Genomic DNA, 24772 nt, shown 5'->3' with positions numbered 1-24772 from the left:
TAAGTATGTCTTTATTTCCACAATGCACATTGTGCATCGTTGCTTAGGTTCACAACCTGCCCGTCTTAATTAAATTGTCAGCACCAGTGGAATGCTCTGCTGCCTGTATTAGTTTCAAAGAGGGCTCAATGCACTTGTGTTATTGTTTGAAGTGGGAATACTAATTTAGTTATCTCAATGGCGCTCTTCAGAAGACATCAAAGAGGCTGGCTTATCTTCATCAATCCCAGTGTGAGCTTACAAATGAAGATTTGTTTTTTAAGTCAGATATGCACATAGCTTTTATCTTTTGTCAGTAGACGAAGATATGATTTTAATGATATCTCGCTGCACTTCCAAAAATAGGTGTCTGTTATGCTATGCCTTTTTCACAAGAGAACCACCATCACAGTCACTGAGTTGGCATATTGTGTGTGCATATAGGTTGTATAGTTACGTACATGCCCGTATTACTCCTTGTGTTAAGCAAAAACTGGGCAGATTGCATATTTAGTGGATGTTTTACTTTTTTTTTTTACAAGGCAGTACACTAAATAAGCATTTATATGAACTAGAAATCTATATTATATGTAGACTTGTTACATGATTTTCATGATTATTCCCTCACTTAAGCTATCTCTGCCCAGTTGTTAAGATCTCATTCTATTTTGCTGACACCTAATTGGGTTTCGTAGCCCTTGTGTGGAAGGAGATGGAAGACAACATGGATAGGCTGTTTATGCCAAAGGTCTCAGATTCTATCTCAGTAAGATGAATAGATCACAGGGTTTATTTACAAAGGGAAGAGTAAGTCCAACAATATCCAACGGATGAAACCGTTCCTTGGGCTATTCACTAAAGAAATGAAAGGGCCTGTATGAGGGAAGGAAATCAGCAGGGGTTCTTTGCCATTCCAGAAACTAGAAAGTACCAGAGAAAAAGCACTGAGAATCTCCATGTGTTGCACAATTTAATTGAAACTGTACAATTGTTGCAGTCCTGGGTTTGTTCCGCACTTAAAGATTCTCTCTTAGTATGTGAAGTTTGATGTCATCACAACAGCTGATGGAAACTGCCATCTTGGAATTGGTGCACCAGCTGGTGCAGTTCCAATTTTCATGGGACAGTTCCAATATCTGAGAACTGTTCTGTTGGTCCTGGTAGTTGCCCCACAGTCCTGCTTTTGCGTGGGGGGATCCGTGATCTGATCCCTAAGGCTAGCACAGTGAGGTGACTCTTCCTGTCAGAGTTCTAAAATTAGACTTTTATGTTGCCCCCCCCCAACCACTGGCTGATTGTAATGAAAGCAGGAAACATACTTAGGTATGCTTCCTGCACATACTCTGTAAGCATTCCCATTGAAGTTAAGGGTAGCCAGTTTCCTATTGCAATCAATTGGAGTAACTGCAGCCAATCACAGTATCCAACTAGCATACATTTGATTGGCTATCGCTACTGGCATTGATTTATATTTGATCACTTAACGCTCTGTACACTTGGAAGTTTATGTGAATGGTCAGCCAGTGCTTAACACAGGTTTTATTCATGAATAAATGCCTATGGCTCAAAAGCCATATATGCTGTTGTTTAGTAACAATATAGGCAAAGAAGTAATGTCATTTTTTTTCCCATTGACTTTACTGATTGCAAACAAATTATGTAACCTTGGTATATGATTTTTTTTTTTCTTTCAACAGCATTCCGGATACTTCCATACCCCCTAGAAAGGGGTCATCTGTTTTATCCCTACCCTGGATGCACAGAAAGTGCTGACAGAGAGCTATTACCAGGTATGTGAAAATGAAGCTTAACCAAATCCTGTAGAGTTTATTTTCACTTCATATATTAATACATGATAAGTTTGCATTTTGTAAGTGTTTTTTTTTTAATCTTTCAACTGTTGCCTGAAGCACCTATGTATTAATGAAGAGGGTAAGAAAGTGGTTGCTGAATTAACCCACTGTAATCATTTCGGCAACTCCAAATAAAAAGATTACCAAAAAAGTGTCAACACCATAACTAACCAAATGTTACATCATGTCCCGTTTACTGGAAAAAATGTCCATATCTGGCCTGGTCAGAGGGTTTTTCCACTAAAGGTAGAGTTTGTAGTGAAGTTATGTTTCAGTATGCATTAGGCAGGGCCAGCTCAGCCAGCCACACTAGAGAAACTTATTCTCGTATTGGCCCTTCACAATGAATAGTGAAGTGACAAATTTGAAACCACAACTCTCCTGCTGTCTCCTTATTGAATAAACCTGTGTGCCTGACTGTGTGATTTAGACCGAGGCACTTTATAGTCCTCTACAAGGCAGTACGATAAGCAGAGTGTTTGAATTAGATAACAGAGCTAGAAAATTTATGAATGGCCCAAATGCAGCTGCCTAGAAACATTATATTACCACATTTGCCCGACTATAAGACGACCCCCCAAAATTTTAATATTATTTTAGGAAAAAAAGAAAAAGCCTGAATATAAGACGATCCTATAAGAAAAAAGTTTCACTAGTAAATATTAATTGACATGTAAACCATTTTTTCATATTTAATAAAAACTATGATTGAGAAAAAACCTTGTCTTATAATCGAGCAAATACGGTATACAAAAAAATAGCACAATATTTTTGAAAAAAAAATTTCAGCTAATACTAGACATTTCTGTTTTCATGCACTAAGATCATTTTTGAAAGCAGGGTTATGTATAAGGGTAAAGTAGTATTGACCATATTAACATATGTGACTAATTGTAATATGTTTACTATTAAGTATTTATATTATAATATATATATATATATATATATATATATATATATATATATATATATATATATATATATATATTAAAACCACTGATCCTTCTTTAATAAATGATATAGATAGATATGGACATAAATGTCCTCCTTTTTATCCAAATATAACATGTAAATGATAAAAAAAAAATGTATGACTAATAATATACTAATTAACAAACTGCTAAACAGACATCCCGTTCAAGTACCATTGACATTCCAGCGGTGATTTTACCTTGTAAGCAAATACTGGGACAATTTGTTCTGTAATCCTCAACTCTCTTGCCCATTATAGTGCTGAGTATTTAAAGTGCCCTTCTGGGGCACATCTATCTTCAGTAACCAAACATTTTCAACTTTTGAACATGAACATATTCTAAACATGCAACGGACCAAACTGCAGTTAGTTTTTTTTTTTTTAAATCTTGTATCATGGCTTTCAATCAGTTCCAGAAGACAACTCTGCTTCCTGTATTTTGCAATTTATTTACCTTAACCGCTAACTTTTTTATGAGCTTTTTTCTCTGTAGCACCTAACAAAATAATAACTATAAAAGCTTGATATTAAATATATTAAAACTATATAATAAATCTGTCGGTGCCCCATAAATAAATATTCTGGGTGAAATAAACCAAAACAGAATTACAATCTATTTCTGTTGTTACTTCAAATTCACGGTACCGTGTTGAAGCAAACGAGTTGGGGATAGAAAAGTGCAAATGTATGTATAATGTGGAAATTGTACAATAAATGGAAATCTACAGTTTTGTTTTGAGAATAGATTTGTGGTTTATTTCAGAGCGGTTTATGCGCTATGAGTAACGTCTTTATTTAAGGCACTTTGATGCATCGGTAAGCTAAGTGGGAACTCATTCCAATAGCTTTATACATGGCATATAGGTGAAGAGGCTAAATCCGATTAAGACGTTTTAGCGCTACTGTTTAAACATAACCCCACTGAGATCAAAGAAGTGAAATAGAGTGCTTGGATACTTCACATATGTTGTGTTTAATGGTAAGGTAGTAGCTATAAAGAAGGCTCATTGAAAGAACGTTCACAGTTCTTATAGCACATAACTGTTTAACCAGCACATGGTCCTTTAGTGATTGGCAGCCTGCCAAGGGACTTGATGGAAGGTCACATGATTGCTGGATTGTCAATATGCTGTCCACAAACAACAAATTGACTACTTTTTGGCTATGCTATTTAGTGTTGCTTTCATTCTTGTGTTCTCTGAATCAAAACAACCAATCCCTGGTTAAGATTCGATGATTGACCTAAGGCGTTTTGGTAATCAGGTGCAGTGTTCTTGTCTCCCAGAGCCTTCCAGGTAGATCATGGGTAGATGAGTTCTCATGTGAAACTTAGAAATAAATTATAACACTTCTATTTATGCAACTTTTTGCAAAAAACACTACATACCTATTCCTTGCAACCAAAGGACCATATCTAAAGTATAAAAAAGTATAAAAGTATGCTGGGAGTTCCATTAACCCTAGATATTGACACTTTTAACTAGTGCTTAAAACACTGGTCCTTTTACAGTCCATATGGAGTTTAGGTTGGATCCTCAGTGGGGTCTTCTTGGTGCTGCATAATCAGCAGCGTGTTCTCGCCTAGACCAGCTACACCTACGGTTGTATTACTAGGGCTGATTGCTATTTTGGACGACCAGGCTTCCTCGTGCGCCAATGCTCAATGGTTTTGATGATCCCAGCACAGCCTGCGCCCTGTGCTTCTGAGTGATGTGTAAGGATGTTTATCCCTGTGTTCAATACAAAGGATATGCAGCGATAAGAAGAAGAAGAAGACTCTTCTTTTGGTAGGTGATGAGAAGCTGTCCTGAGTCAAGCTTAGGCTAATTCCCTACATAAATACACCACTGTGTATAAAATAAGTACCCCTCCCCAAACATGAAATCTATTTATTACCTGCTGATAGTACTCTTACATGCTGCATTTGGAAGCCGAGGTCACCAGTCTCGAGGGGAGGGAGCCAAAAAACGTCCCATTGTGCTAGTTAGAGAAATTGTGGGGCTACAAATGACATTCTACAGTATCAGAAAGATATAGTATCAACAGTCAAGTGCACTAGCCCAGTAATACTGTATAAAGGGCTCTTTGGTGACCAGCTCCATCTAAGGTAAACAAGTACTCCATTTCCACTTAAAGATAAGATGGCCGTAAACACGCAGCATACAGAATGTATAGAACTCTAAAAATTAGAACCCTTCATACATGTATGCGGATACAGTTTGCGGAGACATTGGCATGCATACAAAAGATGAAAATCTAGCAGACCGAATAATTAAAGGAAAACTTCCGAAGGCAAACTTCCGAAGGCAGCGAGCGTTCTGCTTCTGTATCCTAATTCTGTTTTTCTCGATCATTTTTATAACCGAACAGTCTCTCATCTCAATCAGGGAATTACATATTCCAAGCAAAACACAGAAACGATGGTCCTTCTACAGCTTGTTGCAGGCTGCCAAGCACTGATATTTTGGGCTAAGACATGTCATCGGATTTTGTACTTGACACCGCCACACAATGATTGATGGCGACCGCCTTTGGTTTTGACATGGGAGTTTTTCCGAGTCGGCAAACGTTTCCAAACAAGTGAAAAAGGGAGGAGGTGCTGGCACGTTTTCCTCCCCAACTGTCCAGCTATCTGTTCTGTGTTTTTTAAACAATGTGACAGCTTGTAATTTCTTTTCATTGTTTTATAAATCTCATAAGGGTATTCAGATTAAATAGCTCCGTTAGATAAATAATCCCGATGGTCATTTAGCTGGTTAAATCATAAATATTTAATATGCTGTTGTCTTTTTGACTTAATTTTTTTTGTAGCTGAACACTAAAATCCGTTTACCAAATGAAAATACCGGGAAATGTAATATATTTGCCAAGTGGGAAAATAATTGTTTTTGTGTGACTTTTAAACAATGAAAATGTATTTACCACTTGTACGTATGTGCGCATGAACTCTTTTCACTTGTACTTCTCAGTCGATTGGAATGAGGATTCGCAGACTCATTCATGTTTTTCTAACAATATCAATCTAGCATAAAAATCACTGGCTAAAATAATTTGTTTCTGAGCCGCCAGCAGGTCGTATAAAGCAAATGGACTTTTGCATTCCTATGCTGTGACTGATGGACATAACCAACTGAGATTATCAAGTTGTTTTTTATCCAAATCAAACCAGCTCCCGGATGACTATCCCACTCAAAAGTAGTAAAGCAGCCGTGAATCTGTAAAATCATTACATTTACATCCGACAAAGGAATAATCTTTTGCATTTTAATGGTTTTAAACCAAGTGAAAAGTATACAGGTAGTTTGCTTGTGCCTCTCTTTTCAGCTAAATATTTTATTAAATTCAGGTGAAGGTACAAAGTAGAGGAGTTTTGTATGTCAATGCATATACTCCTAAATGTAGATCCCATGGACCCTGAGATCAAGCAGGGGCTGACGTTGGGCGTGTGAGGCTTAAACCCTGGGCCCTGTATTTAGGAGGGCCCACGGTGCTGCTTACAGATATGAGCAATACTTGTGGTCTCTCCATGTCTGAGTGAATCAAAGTGCTGAGATTTGATATTAGATCTCAGCACTACACCTCTCTTAGACTTGCAGAAACCAGGAAGGTTAGGGAGAATTGGATCCCTGCTTGATCCTTCGGATGGGCAGAGGGGCCCCACATATTTTTCTTGCTACGTAGGGCACCACGGCATTTCTGGACCTCATTCCATTTAGCACAAATACAAAAAAAACAACAATTAATACAAACCCTAAAACAGCAAATAAAAGAAGAGCATGCTTGTATGGTCACGGGTGACTGATGTTCACTTTTGTAGAACCTCAGCTAGGACTTACTTAAAGGACAACCGTGCTCCACAAATAGTCTTCTGCTTACATCTCACTGATACCCTTTAAATGGAAAAATTAAATACCGTATTGGCTCGGATATAGGCCGCCCCCGTATATAGGCCGCACCCTAAAAGTTTGGTGCTTTTTTAAAGAAAAATTTTTTTCCTTTAAAAAAGCACCAAAAAACATGCTGCCACTCTGTCCCCCCCCCGAGATATGCTGCCACTCTGTCCTCCCCCTCCGAGATATGCTGCCACTCTGTCCTCTCCCCCTCCCCGAGATATGCTGCCACTCTGTCCTCACCCCCCTCGAGATACGCTGCCACTCTGTCCTCCCCCCCCTCGAGATACGCTGCCACTCTGTCCTCCCCGCGATATGCTGCCACTCTGTCCCCCCCCCCGACTTACCAGAGCAGACTCCCGGGTGTCTTACGGGGCCGGAGGGGGACATCTATGCACATCGTGTATACAACTCCCGGTGCCGGCACTCAGCGGAAGTGCCGGTACCGGAAGTTGTATACGCGTATTGCGTAGATGTCTTCCGCCGGCCCTGCAAGACACCCGGGAGTCTGCCCTGGTAAGTCGGGGGGGTTAGAATGCATCGTGCGCACGTTCACCGGCAACGGCGCATCGCCGCTGCCGATGAACGTCCGTGCGATGCGCTTAAACAACCTCCCGTGCCGGTACTCCCCCCCGTGGAAAGTGCCGGCAGGGGAGGCTGTCTGAGCGTATCAGACAGTAGGATGCAGGTCCCCTGCACCGCTGCGGGGGATCTGTATCCTAACCCCGCTGCCTGCCCGGCGCCCGGGACTGCATGTCCCGGGCGTCGGGCGCTAGACCCCGAATATAGGCCCCACCCCCACTTTAAAGACTTAAAGTGGGGGAAAAAAGTGCGGCCTATATTCGAGCCAATACGGTATCCCCATTGTCATGACCTCTCCTGACATGGGAGCTCCTACTTAGAAACCAAGGGGTCCAGCTCACTCATTTGAAAAGTTCTATCTTTCTTAGCTTACTTTTTTTTTTTTTATCATTTCTACTGTTGACCTGGAAAGTTCAATGTCGTATTGATCTACATCCACTATTGTTAGAAATCCCTAATTTAACACATCCTAAGATCCCCTACAGAAGCCTCAAGATTCATTAAGCTGTGTGGGTGCGCAATAATGAACAGTTACGTTGCTTTGTGTGCTGAACAGGATCCCATAATCTGGCCTGAAATGACCATCTGGCACACTGGGCCAAAGCCCGGTATGCTGCTGGCTAATGCCACACACTGTCACAACTTGACAGCTCCAGCGGCACATTCCAGCGGAAAAAAGTTACTAGTCGGCAGGGGAAGTTACAAGCCCAACCAATGATTTTTAGTTGTAAGTATATTGACGCATGAGATCATTGTTTAGACGTTAGTCAAGGTATTGCAGCCAATGTCGAGTTACAACTTGACTTGCAATACGCATCCAGACAGCATAGTTTTAACATTATCCTGCCTGTGGCTGCCATGGTTAAAACGTGTTGAAAGGGAAAACAACACTCTGAAAGCATCTTGTTTGAACAAGTGACATATAATTTGTTTTGCAGCCACATCACAAGTGAATATCGAGTGTTTGGGTATACTGTCGGGGAAGCAAATACATTGTATATGAAATATTCACCGAAAGTCTAATAATATTAAGGCTGTGTTCGTCACTCTACATCTGGACTGAAGGCCGAGTCCACATGATTTACAAATCTCATAAATTATATAGTTTAAGAGCCCTGTTTTATCATTTTACAACATTCCATACATATGGACATGTAGACTATAGAAACCTTTATGGCCTATTAAGTACTGTATTTTGGTTTTATTACTACCCCTCCCAAATATTTACACTTGTTGTGATGACATTGCAGTGTAATTGCTGATTTAAGTTCACTCTATTTATTGTTTTTTTTTATTTGCTGAAATGAATTCAACATGGTTAGCCTCGCAGAAAAAAAAATATTGCTGTGTAAAATAATGCAGTTTAAAGGAAACTATTTTATTTAATTTGGTTGCAATAAAGTTTTTATTTTATGTAGGCCACACACTATATGGACAAATGTATCGGGACACCTGACCATTACACCAACTTTGATGACATCGCATTCTAAATACTTCAACATTAATATGTAGTTATAACAGATTCCACTCTTCTGGGAAGGGTTTTGACGAGATTTTGGAGTGTTTCCGTGATAATTTTTGCCCATTCATCCAGTAGAGCATTTGTGAGGTCAGGCACCGATGTTGGAAGAGAAGGCCTGGCTTGCAATCTTCATTCCAGTTCCTCCCAAAGGTCATCGATGGGGTTGAGGTCAGGGCTCTGTGCAAGCCAGTGAAGTTCTTCCACACCAAACTCATCCAACCATGTCTTTATGGGCCTTTCTTTGTGCACCACTATATGTATTGGGATACACATCATAATTATTGAAATCAGGGTTTGGTCTAGGCCCCTGAGTGAGTGAACAAAAGAAAAATGTAAATCAGATCAATATTTGGTGTGACCACTTTTTGCCTTCAAAACAGCATCAATTCTTCTAGGTAGACTTGCACAAAGGGATTTTGTAGGCGTATATCAAATGATATTAAACAGTTATACCAGATAGGTGCTAATGGTCATTAATTTAATATGTAGATTGAAATGCAATCATTAACTGAATCAGACACAGCTGTGCAGGAGGAATAAAACTGGGTGAGGAACATCCATACTCAACTAACAAATGAAAATGGCAGTACTGTAGCTTTGTTGTACCGGTGACCTGTCAGGCGGCATAGTATTTAGACCCAGACTTTGTGGAGCTATACTGCATACTGTTGTTTGGTCCAGCACAAAGGTGACTTAAAACATAGGTTTTTACGGCTCCCAGAGGTTTTAGGATCATGCACATCGATGGATCTGTCAGTAGCCTTACCTCTTACATAGAAGAACCCATTCTAATGAAAGACGCATAAACACATGAGGGGAAAAGGCTGGATTGCTAGTGTGTCCTGAGCCCTAATTTTCAAAGCAGACACACAACATTACTAAAAACACATGGTTTTCAAAAATTAAAATCCTACAAATCAGGGTGGTCCTGAGTGAAGTTAACGTCACCATGTCGATATATTTTTAATGTCTATTTTGGAATTTTGAAACTTTGTTTAAGAAGAAATACAAAGAAATACATGCATTTGTTTGTACATGCATTTGTCTTTTGTAACCCTTCCTGAAATGTTTGTATGCCTTAGGACATTGTCATTTTTTCCTGAAAGGCCCTGTGACCTTGCACTTTTGTAAATGGCAAATAGTTTTTTTTTGTATGAAGATTGACATTTCCACAGAAATAGCCATATACATTTTCCTCAGATTAGCACATTTTCAACCAAAAGTGAACATTTTGGTTATAAATCATTTTAGTTACATGGGGTTATCAGAACATTGTCGGTGTGGTTCCAGAGAAACAGCTCAACAACAATTTTTTTGTTAAAGAGTAATATAAAAATATAATATAATAATATAAAATATGTATAATATATAAAACTCTATTAAATTGGTACTTACGTCCCCCCCCCTAATTTTTTAATTCTTCCAAGTTACTTTAAATATTCTTTCTGTTTCTGACACTTGTGTTATACCATTGATGTCCAGCTGGTAACCTGCATGTGGCCCTTCAGGGGCTTGGGCCACAGCTTGTCTGAGAAAACCCATTGCTTTACATAATTAGTATTATAATATATATTCACTTATGCAACTCTTCAACATTGTCCAGCTTTTTATGTGAATTATAATTTGTAGAACATTTTCTGCAAACACCATGTTCAGACTATTCAGACTTTTGATGACTGCTTTCAGTTTTTTTTATGGATACTTTGTTTTGTACTATAGCCACGTGCTTTACTTGCTAAATATCATAACCACATTTTTGATTTCTCTCCTCTTTCTGTAGCTTTCCACGAGGTTTCAGTTTATCCAAAGAAGGACTTACCGTTCTTTATTCATTTCACGGCTGGCCTTTGCTCGTTTACTGCAATGCTGGCGCTTCTGACGCATCAATTTCCAGAGCTCATGGGCGTTTTCGCTAAGACTGTAAGTATGAACCCTATTGTCACACGTGAAAAGAATCAGAGATTGTCTCTTCTTAGAAAAAAAAAAAATTACCGTGTATTTTTGCCAGTGGGTTAAATCAGAGACCCGCTTCTAATGAAGACCCTCAGAGTTGTTTTTTTTCTCCCTCAGCTCAAAATAATTTCAAATTAAACGCTGCATTAGAAGTACAGCTCTTATAAGAAAATGCCTTAAGAGTTTGGCTTATACTTTTCAGCGTTGGCTCATGAATAAGCCAAGAAATTAGTGTTTGTGGCGACCATAGAAAGCCGTTTCATTTCAATCAATATGTAAAACCAGAGCTGGATGGTGTTTTAGCAAACCGCACGTGGAAAATCCAAGAGGTTGTGGGTAATGGTCTTGTTTCCAGCAGTCATACTCCCGTGTAACGTAGCTATTCCGTTTTACAGTGATTTAAAGCCTATAATACTAAAAACACATGCATTCTCACATGTATAGTATCTGTATTCAATATGTAAATGAAATCCTAATGTTAGTCTTCCCCTACATGTTAGTATCCAAGATTATTTTTGTATTTGGATTGTTAAATGGTTTCCTCTTTTTTTTTGCCAAGTATCATGCTGGTTTGACACCCTTTTGGACAGCATGCAGAAGCCAGGGGAATTCCAATGCTTTAATTCTATCATTATTTATATATATATGGCATACTCCATCAACATCGAGGTGGTGTCTGGTGTGTTTGTTGGTAGGCAGGGAAGGGCTGGAAACTTTCAGCCGAAGAAAGAGCCAGTTTATACCAAATGGCCAAGTAATATAGTAGCCCAAAGCCCTTTCAAATACCCATGAGGGGAGCATAAAAATTACACAATGGGTCCCAAAATATTTGGACAGCTACCTGAGGTCCAAAGATCATTACTATTCCTTCAAAAGCTGTGTTTTCATATTGTTTGTCTGGAGGCCCTTGATGTTGTCCGAGGTAGATAAACCAGGCAGAATAAGATCTTGCCACCAGTGGTTTGTTCCATGTACTGTGCTATACAACAACATTTAGCACTCTAACTGCTTTTACAAATGTTTTCTTACAAACGAGCAATACTTTCTAATTATTTTCTTAGAAATGCATTATAAGTGCCATTGTGTACCTGTGCTACTTGTAACAATAGTAACATAGTTATTTAGGTTAAGAAATCAACATCAGTTACCATCAAGTTCAACCCTTCTTGATCCAAAAGAAGGTAAAACAAATCCAGGATTTTGCCACTTGAGGGGAAAAAAATCCTTCTTGACTCAAAAAGGCAATCAGATTTATCTTTGGATAAAGAAGCTCTAAAAAAATGAATGCTTATTCTATTATTTATAACCCTGCATGTTCTGCTTTACTAAAATACAAAATAGCCGGAGTGTTTTTGAAGGCACCCATTATATTTGATAGCACCACCTCACAGTGAATTCCAGATCTTTATTGCCCTTGAGATCTTTGCTCCTCCAGTCTCAGAGGAGGACTTCTTGTTCTTTGTACATTTCTGTTAACAAACAGGTCACTGGAGAGCTCTTTATATTGACCCTGAACATATTTATGCGATGTAATAATATCCCATGTAAGATGCTGTTTTTCTAGCATACATAGATGCAACTTTTCTGTCTCATAACTCTTCATAACTAAGATCTTCCAATCTCCTTATTAATTGTGTGGCCCTCCTTTGGACCTTTTCTAGTGTCCAGAATCTCACCGCATTTTCAAGGTTATAAGGAAGCAATATCCCCAGCGTGACTCCTACTTGGCCCACTTTATTTATACGCATATAATAAGTATCCAGATTATATTTTATTTTAATGACATAGAGAGTTAACTCCAAATGTTCATGAATTCTTATTGTTATACAACGATATGTGCTGTACATATTGCTTTAAAGTAATTACAGGTTCGATATGAAAAAGGACAGGGCCCATATTTTAATAAATCCCTTCATCGTCCAACTTTGTGGGTTTGACTAGAACAGGAATACATCCCTGGCAGGTACTGGGTCATCTTGGAGAAATGACAAAAATGATTTTTTGAGTCCAAGCGGTGTGTTCTTCACCTAAGTCCTCCTGGTTCTTCCAAATAAAACTGCCTAAGATCATACATTTATACATTTAATAAAGTGCCCGCAGCTTCTTTGGCGAAGTAGCTAAAATAATATTTGGATGGTGACTAATCTTTACAACACCCTGTTCATGTTCACAATACATGAAGAACATTCTACGTGTGGTTTATTATAAATTGCGGAAATAGGGCATGATCACCTCCGCTAATTTTGTGACATCCTTATAGACTTGTAGCATTCAAACATATACTCTCGGATATTTGCCGTTGAAAGCAATAAAGATCGTCACCCAGCAAAAGATCATCTGCAGCTTTTCAGAATCACTTTGCACCCGGAGGGGTTAAATGAACAGAGCATATTTCTTCGTGGATCTGTGTACTAATTTTTGTCAAAGCAGTTGCAGGTCTGGCAGTGGGGCCTCCTTCCTCGGAACTTCTGCTATGCGTTAAGTGAAAAAATGCAGTTGGACATGGCTGTGATTAATTTCTCTGCAGTCCCGCTCTGGCTATATTGTAAGCACAGGTTTAGCTATCTCCTTCATCAGTTCCTCTAGGACTATGTTAGCCGACTGGTACGTTTCCAAATGGGGGTGAACGAGGGTATACAATGGTGCCGATCCGGAGGTGCTGACAATCTGCGTGTGGCTATATATTCTATACGTGGCTAAGGCCGTGTGTGTGTGTGTGTATATATATATATATATATATATATATATATAATGGGGAAAGGATTTATAGGCTATTCAGACTACAACTGGAGGAACAATGTTGGACACCTACTACCATATTTGAACTATTTTTTTTCTTTAGCTCATACAGGCAACTTTTTTTGATTGGAATTTGAAACTGGGGAAGAAATGGTTAAGAGGACATTGACTGAAAAAGGGCGGTTTGGAGAAATAGGTAGCGTACAATATAAACATATATCAAACGGAGCAAAATTCCTTACAAATACTATTGCCAAGATAAACTGGTAGTTTCCAAGCCCCCTAAACAAACCTGCTTACAATCAATTTCTTCTTTTTTTTTTCTTCTTCTTCTCTATAAACACTGTCTTTCGTCTAAGGGAGAAACAAGCATGGACAGCCTCACCGTTACAGCCGTATCTGTGTATACCGTGATTACCGTCTGTCTTGTCTTTACTAGAGCCTGCTGTTGCAAAAATAAATAGTAGGTACGGGATGTTTAAGCCAAATAACAATCCTGTAAACACACATATATGTATCATTCTGTTTTTGAGTAAATTGCATTAAAGCCACATTTTTGTTATTTAGGAAAATGGTTTATGTACACATACAAAAAATGCATTTTTTATGCGTTGAAGGTTCTTCTTAATCATGGGATTGTAAGCTTTTTGGGGCAGGAAATGCATTTCCTTATGCATCCATACCTATTGATAATGTCTATTAATCCCGTACTTCCTATAGAACTGCACCCCCTCTTTATTATACTGCAATGTGTCCATATGTCAAAATAGATTTTGTACACCCGTAAAATACCCTCACCCATCGAGAGCTCGGAAAATAATGCCAGTAAGTGCTTTAAATATAACTCTCCAATGTATCCATCTCGGCTTCTATTCTGATAACCAGGGAAGCGCATTCTAAAAAGCAAAAAGAAAATAAAGACACAAGGCATGACTGGTGCTTAATTTATTAATTATTTAATTTGGTAATTTATACAAATTACATTCAAAAGCGTGGCTAGGATATCGCTGCTCTTCATTTGCTTCTGTTATAACCTTACAAAATATTTTTTAGCAGAGTATTTCCAAATATATAGCCTATGAACAAACATACAATCTCACATACATAAGATTATAGCTCAGACACATAAAATGACCAAAAAAAAATGTACTTTTATACTGCAAGAATTTACTCGCTCTGCACATTTTGTCCTTTATCCTCCTTTGCTTAGTAAATGACCTCCTTGGTTGATAAAGTCCACCATTTTAGATATCTCCCAAGTTTACCCTTGTGTCCAAACTGGTGATTTAGCAGTTTAGTGTATATGAGTACGTGTCCCATGAAAAAAGCTTAAACTAATATACCCTAAACAGAATCATTTAGTGCCAATGTAACTGTGCAAACATTTCCTGTGATAAGTCCCTTACTATAACGTTTACAAATAAAAGCCCCTCTTTGGGTATTAGAAATGTTTAGAGGTCTGGGTACCTGCAGGAGCGAAACTAGAGACGTCAGGGCCCCGACTTCACCAAGCAACATGTCCCACAGTAACAGCTTTGCTGCTAAACAACTTGCGAATGCCACCTTTTCCACCAAACAGCTTATCAGGGTCATCTTTGTCCCCAAACACCTTGTATGTGCCCCTAAAAACTTGTTTGGGCCATCTTTGTCCCTGCCTGTGCCTCTGCCCACACCACTTACCTGCAGGAGCGTTGTGTCTGAAGGACCTGAAGAGATTGCTGTTTACTTTGACAGGTGATATTTCATGTTCACACTTTGCCTGTCACTCTATCAAAATTTGATGTGCACTTTGTACAGGTATTTGAAATGTAAAATGACACCACTGTCGCTGTGGGTACACTGTACTGCAGCTGCTATGTACAAAGCCACATATATATCAATGTTTCAAGTACTTCACCAGAAATGTACTAGTACTACATCTTGCGCAACACTCATTAGTATTAGGGATTCCACCCACTGATGCGTTCAAAAAAAGGTCATCCATATCCAGCTTTTTGTGGTCTCCATGTTCTTTGCATACAGAAACCAAATGAATGTACTGGAACATGTACAATGAAATTAGATTTAACTTAGCACTACAATAAGTAAGAGAATGGGTAAAAGAAGTTACATTCACTGGTGTCAGGCATTGATTTATGGAAACCACCACATTTAGGGAACAATTACATACGACAAACTACATGTAATATTCTATAAAATCCCATCATAAAAAATATCATTAGGTATGATTGATTGCATCATACATAAAATGTAACAACTTTTTTGTTTGAAAGGTACCCAAGTGCCTTCCTTCTACTTAGAGGAATAAAGTTCACCTGAGCCACCATATTTGTTCCAAACATTTAACTTTTATCAAAAATGCTACCTTTAGATTTTTGGTTTTCGAGCCTTCGCCTGGTATAGCGAGTTCCCAACCCAAGCGTGTAGATGCAGCAGAAGGTTGATGGATTATACAGTGAACTGGAGATGGAAGACCACACACGCTCTGAAAGATAACAGAAAAGTGTGTTGAAGATGTCCCTGTTACTTTGCACATAACTTTTATTAAGTCTCCCCAGATAAACTGTCAAGCTTGTGTTGGAAATCTATTATTTTTTTGCGTTGCGCTGAAGTACAAATACGAACTCGTAAAATAAACACATTTCAAAGTAGTAACTAATTACAGTCGGATGGTCGTCTGTGCCTGCAGGTTTGGATATGTCTAGCGGTTTAAAAATAGGTTATAATTACTACCATCATTTTAATGGTGCTTTTTTTTTATTAACTTTAAGCACAAGATTAAGTATTTGGTTTAGGAATTTTGGGGTGTGAGGCTGTTATTTCAAGCATATGCATAGCTGTTCCAAGATCTAAAATACATTAATGGACTTAACTAAAACAAAATATTTTACTCTTAATAAAATCTAAATAATGGCGGAGTATTCTGATTAAAGGGCCAGTATACTGATATTATTTTATTATCTTATTATTTCTTATTATTTTAAGAAAACAACATTTATCTACGGAGACCTCTCTTTTTGTCTGTAGCTCTCCGCTCGACAGCTGATAGGTTGCAGGCACATGCCTCTCAGCCAATGAAACGAGACCAGGGGCTGGTGCAGTGATCGCCTCTCACTACTCCAGTAGTTGGCCCACGAATGGTAGAATGGATCTAGTTACCGATCTAGGTGAAAAGTGTGTCCCTCTATGGAGAAACAATGAGTAACTGACCTCTTGTACCCGCTAACAAGCTACCTTCTCAACATTTTAGAGGCATTGGAATGTCTTTGGGTTCTTTCTTAAGATATGTTTTAAGTTTTTCATGGCGCTTTAATGTTAGCATTAAGAATGCAAATCATACTATTAAATATAAGATAATCTAAGGTTAAATATACGATTATCAGGTCAAACCTAATTGCCATTGGACAAACCAATATCTCTGAGAGCATTCATTTCTTTTTGCTTCCGTTGTTCTCAATCTTTTCCTTCGTCTGGTTTTGTATTTTGATTTTTACCCAATATGGGCCGCCGCTGCCTGTTTTGCTCATATATATATTTAAGTAGTATCTTGGTGGAGCAGTCTGTAGTGCTATCTCTAGCTGTGCTGATCACATGAGCGGCAAACACTTCCTATGGCTTAAATCAAAGCCGTCTCTTGGTCCGTGTTGACATTAGCAATCACCTTGGCACTATGCACAACTGGTCTGCACTTTGCACTCTCTGCTCAGGGCTTTTTGAAAGATAATACGTTTGAGCTTCAGGTGTTACCAAAAACAGAAGTATATCGCTGAACAAAGGAGCGAAGAGATCACTTGCTTGTAGGGGTCAGCCTGTGATCTCATCGCTGCCGACTGTGTGATTGCATTAGAGAAGGATATATTGGGATTTAAAAACCTGTGGCACAGATCAAAGTGTAAGCAGATGCATCCTTACCAGGATTCGTCTAAAAGGCATTAGGGTGACATCCAGAAAATGTAACACGTCTGCATATGTTACGTCTGTGTCTCCATTCAAGGAGAGAACAGAGAGATGCATAGTAAAACCTATAGCTATATTAGTACGTGGCTATTTATTTTTAAACAAAGGTCGCTTTGTTCGTTATATTCATACATATGAGAATCTGAGCCGTTTCTCTTGATAATTTCATATGAAATTTACTATTACTGTCCATCCTGACTTTTTGTGTGTTCGTTAAGTCTACACTATTGGTTTCTATTGGTTTCTTTTAATATAACTGTTTCATTGTTGAGCAGTGGTATAAAATATGTAGAGATATGATTTAAAAATCAATTATCATGGCCTGTCAATCTAAATCTTATAACACAGGAGTGGAATTATTAGCCTTATGGAGCTGTAGAGAAGAACAAATTTATCTCTACACCTTAGAGTAAATTATATATCCGACTCTTTGAGTCAACAACGATTTAGATCGCAATAGGACAACATGATTTCTGTCTTTGCTTAATACTATCTGGATCCGCTCTTTTTTATTTTACGGTCTTTCCTTAAGATGAAGGCATTGTTCTCACCTCTGTACAGATGAAGGAGATTTAAGAATCTTTATCCACTTTGATGCTCGCAGGGGGAACATCAGAGCCAAAACCGCTTCAGCTGAGGCCATGGCTGAAGTTTTTCATTCTCTGATCCCTTTGGTCTGTGGGAATTCAGGATTTGCTTTCAATAAATCCCTGACTGTGAAGGATTTTCTTATTAAACGCAGTGTCTGATGTGCGTGTGTTTTTTTTTTTGTTTTTTTTTACCCCTCCAGCTTGTCCGTTCTCTTTTGTAACATGCCTATTGAAAAGCTTCACAATGCGGTCTGATCACGACTTACCAAAATTATTTAGTGTCCCTGTCCCACTTTCCAAATACTTAGAGAGCAAGAGCTGTTTGAGAAACAATGCTGTGGAAGGCAAGCGCTTGTTCGGAGTCTCTTCTGTGTGCAGAATATAGTGCTGTCTTCTTACATACCTAGAAAATGATGCCATTGAGCCATCATTACTTTTAATTATAATAAAAAGATCTAATGTCAGTCAAAGGTGATTTTCCACCCTGTTTTTTTATATATAGGTTATGTAATATAATCTTGTAGAATGGTGCACCTAAGGTTATATTTACCATTTTCTCTGTCCAAGATAGAGGTCGGTATCACCAAGATGCCATGTTTAGGGAGAGGGCCTGCAGAAGTCATCATAACAACATGCAGAGGGCTCAAAAACTATTAACCAATAAAGTGTGTATGTTTGCATGTGGGGGGGGTGAGTTGTTAGAGGTTAGAAATGATAAAGGTAGAGGGGGATCATGACATGCCTACCAATTGTCCTTATGTTTTATTTACTAGGTATGATGATTAAAAAATATATCAGAAGTGTTCTGCTTTAAGACACAACTCCCCTTGCACCATTTGCACAACATATTTGATCACAGGAATAGATGGCTGCTTAGGATGGTGGGAAGTGCAGTGTGGTTGTAGGTAAAATGATGTGGTACTCGAGGAGGGATGGTAGGGTAGGACTAAACAGAGGATTAAGATGCAAAATATTGGGCAAGGGGCAAATTGCCGTCAAGGCTAGTACAACAAATGTTGGTTTGGGCAGGTACGTGTCTAATGTTTGAGGCCTTGGACATTTAGTGTTTGAGTGCTGCTTGGGCATTTAGACAAAGCTTTACTGTTCACCCATCTCCTCACAGGCGCAAATGATTATGTGATATACTACTTATGTCCTGCTTGCCCATGGAATATCACTGCAGATTATAATATCACGATAAGCTATAATGAGTTATGTATTTGAAGTAGTGCAAAGTTTAAAATGTGCCACTTAAGAAACCAAAAGCATGTGCCTTCTAAGCGAACCATTCCATTGTTTGCTACGGTGCTTTGGGCCGTTTTCAAGCATTCCAACAGAATAGACTCATTATACACAACCTCCTACTTTTCCACCTTAAGCAATTGATGTAATGTGCCCATGCTTTTGTATTGCTAACATACTAATTGGTAGGTTTTAAATGCCTCGGTGAGACTTCCCTGCTGGCCTCCGCTAAGAGAAATGAACTGCATTTTAACACCACGTGTTTATTATTCAAAATGTTATCCCCTTGCTTTCTTGCCAGCAGGTTGTATTGTGCGTGTGCTTGCGCAACCAGGCAGCGAGGGTGTAGTCGGAAAGCTTTCTGCCCTAGCCATCATGCCTAAAGAAGTGAATCTATAAACATACTGCTGACCAAAGTAGACAATCTCATAAGTGTTCCGCACTTCATTCGCCATGGCTTAATCATTTGGAAGGGTTAACAATACCGAAGAAGTAAGACAGCTGCAGCTTTCTTTAGTCTCACTCATAAATTCTGACCCTGGTGAGTGCTTGTCATGAGCTGTGTGTTAAAAATATTCCCTGGTGTATTAGTGTAAAGTGGCCCATGTAGAATATTTTTGAGTTTTGTTTTTATTTTATTTTTCATTCAGTGATATCATTTGGAGCACTCTGTCCATCTGCTGGCAATTTACACTATGCATTTGGAAATAGCATTGAAAGGGGTTAATAAGAACAGCCATGGAATTTAATATGTAAAGATGAGTTGTTAATGGTGACTGTAACTCCTAAAATGTGTTACCTGCCTCTGCGGCACACAGGTATCTGCCACTATAATACAAGAACACCTGGTTTATTATATATCTACTGTTCTCATTCTGTCCCATGCAGACCACTAACCTAGGACAGGTTTTTTTTTTCTCCAAAATTCTATGAGAGTATTTTTTGCTTTACGTATCCAGGGAAGTATATCCTAAAATGAAAGAATGTATTCTAAAAATAACATTTTTTCAACAAGTGTGTAGTTAGACAATGTTTTTGCTTGTTTTAGCACAAGCTAAATTGCAGAAATTCATTGGAGGAGAATGAGTCCACACATTTGTACCACATTCTCTATTAAAGGTACAGACCAGCCATCATATATGTTTATATGTATATGATGGTTGAGAGTTATCTTGTGGTTGACTTCTTTGGCATGCAACTGCATAGATGGGTTCTTCACTATACCCTGTAAGTTTAGCATGTCTGCTCAACCTCCAACTCTTGTTTTTTTCCCCAGAAGATGCATTGGGCCAAACCTCTTGATAAGGATTGTGAATGTCCTCATGCTCACCTTCATCCATGGTCAGAGCTCCCTCACACAAAATTTGAAAAGATATCTAACTAAAACCTACACAAGCATGCAGATTTGGCACAACCATTGTGCTTTCCTGCAACGACCAGGATAAGAAAAATAAAACATATTTATGCGTTTCAAGTATTTTAAAATGCATTGATGTTGGTGAGGCTGTTTGGGCCAGCTGACTGCCCTTCAAGCTATGCGTTTCCTGTGCACTGGGTTCTGAGCTGAGCCAACGCTGGCTAGGGCTAAGTATATTCCGTGCAGAATCCCCCCTAGGCATTTGTAAAAGGGAAGCCACAAAAATGTAAAGGGACCATGCAGCTATCATATGCATTAAAGTGTATATGAAGGCTGTAGTGTTGCTCTTAAAGTGGGCATGTCATCCAAAAAGGGTGCAGGTCAAAGTAGCGTTCACTGGGCCAATTCTTGGGCATCTCCAAGAAGACCCCTCTCTACTGTTGCTACAAGCTAGCAGCTATACAGGGTTTCAGTGAGCGCTAATGAGTAGAGAGTTTGGAGAAAGGAACAAGCAGACCCCTAAATATTCAAACGTTAAGCCCCCACTGCTTGGTTTTTCTTCCACAATGCTGTGTCATTCTACTCCTGCCAACTGAAAAATAAAGTATGATCCCTGCCCTCTGCTCAGCGTTCTAGGAGATGGTTTGCATCACCTGCCAAACAGAACCGGGTGTTGCTTTTGACATATCACACAGATATGTTCTATTTAGGACTGAAGTGCTCTGAAAATGAAAAATTGCTATATTTAAAGCAAACATTTGGACCTTTCTGCACGCATGGTTATCTAGCAGTGTTCTGTTAAGGAAGCCTTTCAGATAGCACATAAACACATTTCTAATTTTAAACTGTGTTAATACACGCTGGTTTGTCTTTTATATAAAATAAAACTATGGTATATCTTTTTAAAGGTCCTATGCTGAATCAACACCTTTTAAACTAAACGTAGCATTAGAAATATTTCTAATGCTGTTATTTCTCAGTAATAATAATTAAATCACGTAAACTTTTACGTTGTCCATCTATTTTTGTTGTTGCCAGTAACACTTAATTGTCATGTGAGATTAGAGCAGGTACTGATAGGTCAGTGCTATAGAAACTGAAAAAGCTTTTTGTTAAACGTTTGACATTTTTATAGCAGAAAGAATAAAATGACTATGGAACATAATGACCCTGTATAAATCAACAAATAAAATATGTATTCATTTTCAATACTATCGTATTATATATTCTCATGTTTAATGTTTTATCTAAGTGGGACATCACCTCTAAAATATATTTTTCTTGTAGCCCTGCCACAACAAAAAAAAGCTAATGGGAAACAGTAATGGGCTGAAGAGAATTCTTATTTTTGTTCTAAACATCGATTTAATAGCCAACAACAATGTTTAAAAAAAAAAAAAAAAAAAGCTTGAATCTAAAATGTAAACCAGAGGGTAGCATGGATTTTTTTTATTTGGACCCACAGGAAATAGGTAGTTTAAGGCATTGCGTGTGGAGACGGATACCTTTTTAAATGTCGCTGTCATCACTGGAAGCTAAAATAAAATCAGAAGGGATGAATAGTTTGTGGTTAAAAAACAAAGCCCATTACAGGTGCCAAAAGATCTTGCATGCAATGTAATTTCCCCAGCATGGGAATGGAAATTGCGCAATTGAAAAAGCAGATACTAAAGTTGAATTTAAAAAAAAAAAAAAAAAAAAATTACAAAAATTGTTGATTTCCATGAGAGGTTGGAAATGTGGCTTCTTAGTAAGATTTATACATGTTATACATCAACATTGGCATACAATGTCCTCTCCCTGTGTATCTCAAAGGAGATGAGTAAACTGGCACTGCCTGAAATGTCACATTGGGTTTTTAGCTTCAGTCAAGTAATTATTGTTAGCGAGCTTACAATCTTACAAGGTAGAAACAACTAGCTTTAGGCATAACCTTTGTTATTGATAACATCATCTGAATTTCCATAAAGCGTATTCTGGTGGCCACAGAACTACAATAGAATTATTATTATTTATTGTTTTATATAGCGCCATCAAATTCCGTAGCGCTGTACAGTGGGTAGACAGTACATAACTAGTAGTATGTAATATTACAATATGACGTCCAGATACAACAGGTGAGGAGGGCCCTGCTCAAACGAGCTTATAGTAAATTACATTTGTCAATATTTCCACCTGACTGTTTTCATGTGGAAGATAGCAGTCTCTCCTTGAGGGACCTTCACTTGATGGCCTGTTAGTCAGGAAATAAGTGCAGGGGGAGAAAACATTGGTGGGAGCATGGTAGGAACTCCCTTTTTAGGACCCATCTGCCCTTCTCTTCTCCCGTGATGTCCTTCTGGTGTCTTCTAAAAGTCACCACAATGTGTATATATATAGGAGAAAATCTGCTTATGAATTTAACTGTGTACATGAAATCCATTATTCCGTTTTTAAATGCCTTAGTTCCACCGACATTTCCCTTCCATTTTACTACCTGTGTAAACCCCAGTGGCTTGGTTCAGCACTAGCATACCTACCAACTTTCAGATGTCCCACAATGTGGGATATCTGGGCATGTGGTGTCCTATGTGGATCAGGCCGTGAAACACCGCCTGCATGCCAAGTCACTGGAAGTCCAGTAAGCATAAATCTATATGGGACACCAAACCTATTGGGACTGGCCTGGCAAATTCGGAACTTCTGGTAGCTATGCACTAGAAACCTATGAGTCAATAACGGGAAAGGTTTCAGCAGCAGCAGCGAGGTTCATAATGCATAATATTATATGATAACAGTAACTATAGACATGCTTGGTTCTTTAAGTGTATCATTCTGTTCATAGTGATAATAATAAATAAGTGTGGATCACTGTAGACTTCAAATGTATACGATTGTAAGAGTTCAAGTTATTTTTTTTGTTACTGTGCTGAAGAAAAATAGTCAGTGACGCATAGGGCCAAACTGGCCCATTCAAAACCTGATATTTTACTTATTTGCTTGGCAGGGTAGCCGTATGCACATTACAAGCATTCTCAAGCAAATTCTGTTATTTGTATATTAACCTTATATTTCCAGTGGCACGTTCTCACATTACCCAGGAATGATGAGTACTGATTAAAGGACACTTTTAAAGTAACATGTATTTATTATACATAAATATATAAATCAGTCGCCATGTTCGGCTGAGTGCTTGTCCCTACTCCTTTCTCTTTTTTTTTTTTTTTTTTTTTTTTTTTTTTTATTGCTGCCTGTCCAAAATATATATTTGTGATGATACTTTCAGATGCACTATGCAGAAGGAGTCCTCAGGTACCTAATAACACAGGTTGAACGTTCTGTATGTGATTATCAGACAGCATATTCCTGGAATTGCAGAGTTTTGACTTTTTTTCTTTTCTTTTTCTTGCAGTTTTTGGTAACACTGCTCACTCCCTTCAGCTTTCTGTTGGAAAAGATCGAAAGTGTCTTGCCTTCTGGCTTATGGCACCAGCTCACTCGAATGTAAAGACCGGCTTCCTCCAGTGAATATGAAAACTTAACACGGTGCAAAGTTATTCTGCGCTCCATCAAATTTCTACTTTAATATTGAAAATGCCTGCGTTTAACATTCTAAAATAAAAACCAGCTCAGCAATTACCGTTTCCTGTCTTTCTTATCGTCACCATATCAAAATGCGAGCAAAAAAGTGGAAAATGTAATTTAAAAAAAAAAAATAGCAATCGTGCTGCGTTTAGAATATTTCAGGAAAGGAAGACATTTGCGTTAATACACGTCAACTTGGGAATGGATGCTATATGAAAACAAGACAGTGGGAACAAATAGTTTGGAGATTGCTGACGACCTTTGACCTGTTGCCATTCTTTCCAGCGGAGCATCAGCAGCCAGACAAGGCATTCTTCCAGTAGTCAGAGATTCACTGTTTCCTGGACCGTACCCAGTTACCAGTCATAAAAAACACAGGGGAAGAGAGTAGATGTGGCAGGTAAAAACTCAATTCCGCACATAAGACCGTATAAACCAGCTATCGGAAGAATGCGGAGCTTTTTGGTAACCCTTTGAAAGCCATATTGAGCTCCAGGGGGATTCATTCACATCTAATCCTTATTACACGCTCTGGTAAACTATTTTTGTATTCTCTCTCCCGAGAGATACA

General features: G+C 38.5%; 1 protein-coding gene across 1 annotated transcript in view; it reads left to right on the top strand.

Annotated features, from left to right (window-relative positions):
- The window catches only part of ST7L (suppression of tumorigenicity 7 like), a 67864-nt gene extending 43612 nt beyond the window's left edge, over positions 1-24252 (top strand). The window contains exons 13-15 of the mRNA XM_053457587.1: positions 1677-1769; positions 10580-10719; positions 24029-24252. Of these exons, the coding sequence (XP_053313562.1) occupies positions 1677-1769; positions 10580-10719; positions 24029-24124 (329 nt within the window). The 3' untranslated portion in view covers positions 24125-24252. The remainder of the gene's footprint in view (positions 1-1676; positions 1770-10579; positions 10720-24028) is intronic.
- The last annotated feature ends 520 nt before the right edge of the window (positions 24253-24772 follow it).

The sequence above is a fragment of the Spea bombifrons genome, chromosome 2 (assembly GCF_027358695.1).
Source record: "Spea bombifrons isolate aSpeBom1 chromosome 2, aSpeBom1.2.pri, whole genome shotgun sequence".
Taxonomy (NCBI): Eukaryota; Metazoa; Chordata; class Amphibia; order Anura; family Pelobatidae; genus Spea; species Spea bombifrons.
The sequence above is the reverse complement of the archived record's forward strand: the minus strand, read 5'-3'. Positions and strand labels throughout refer to the sequence as shown.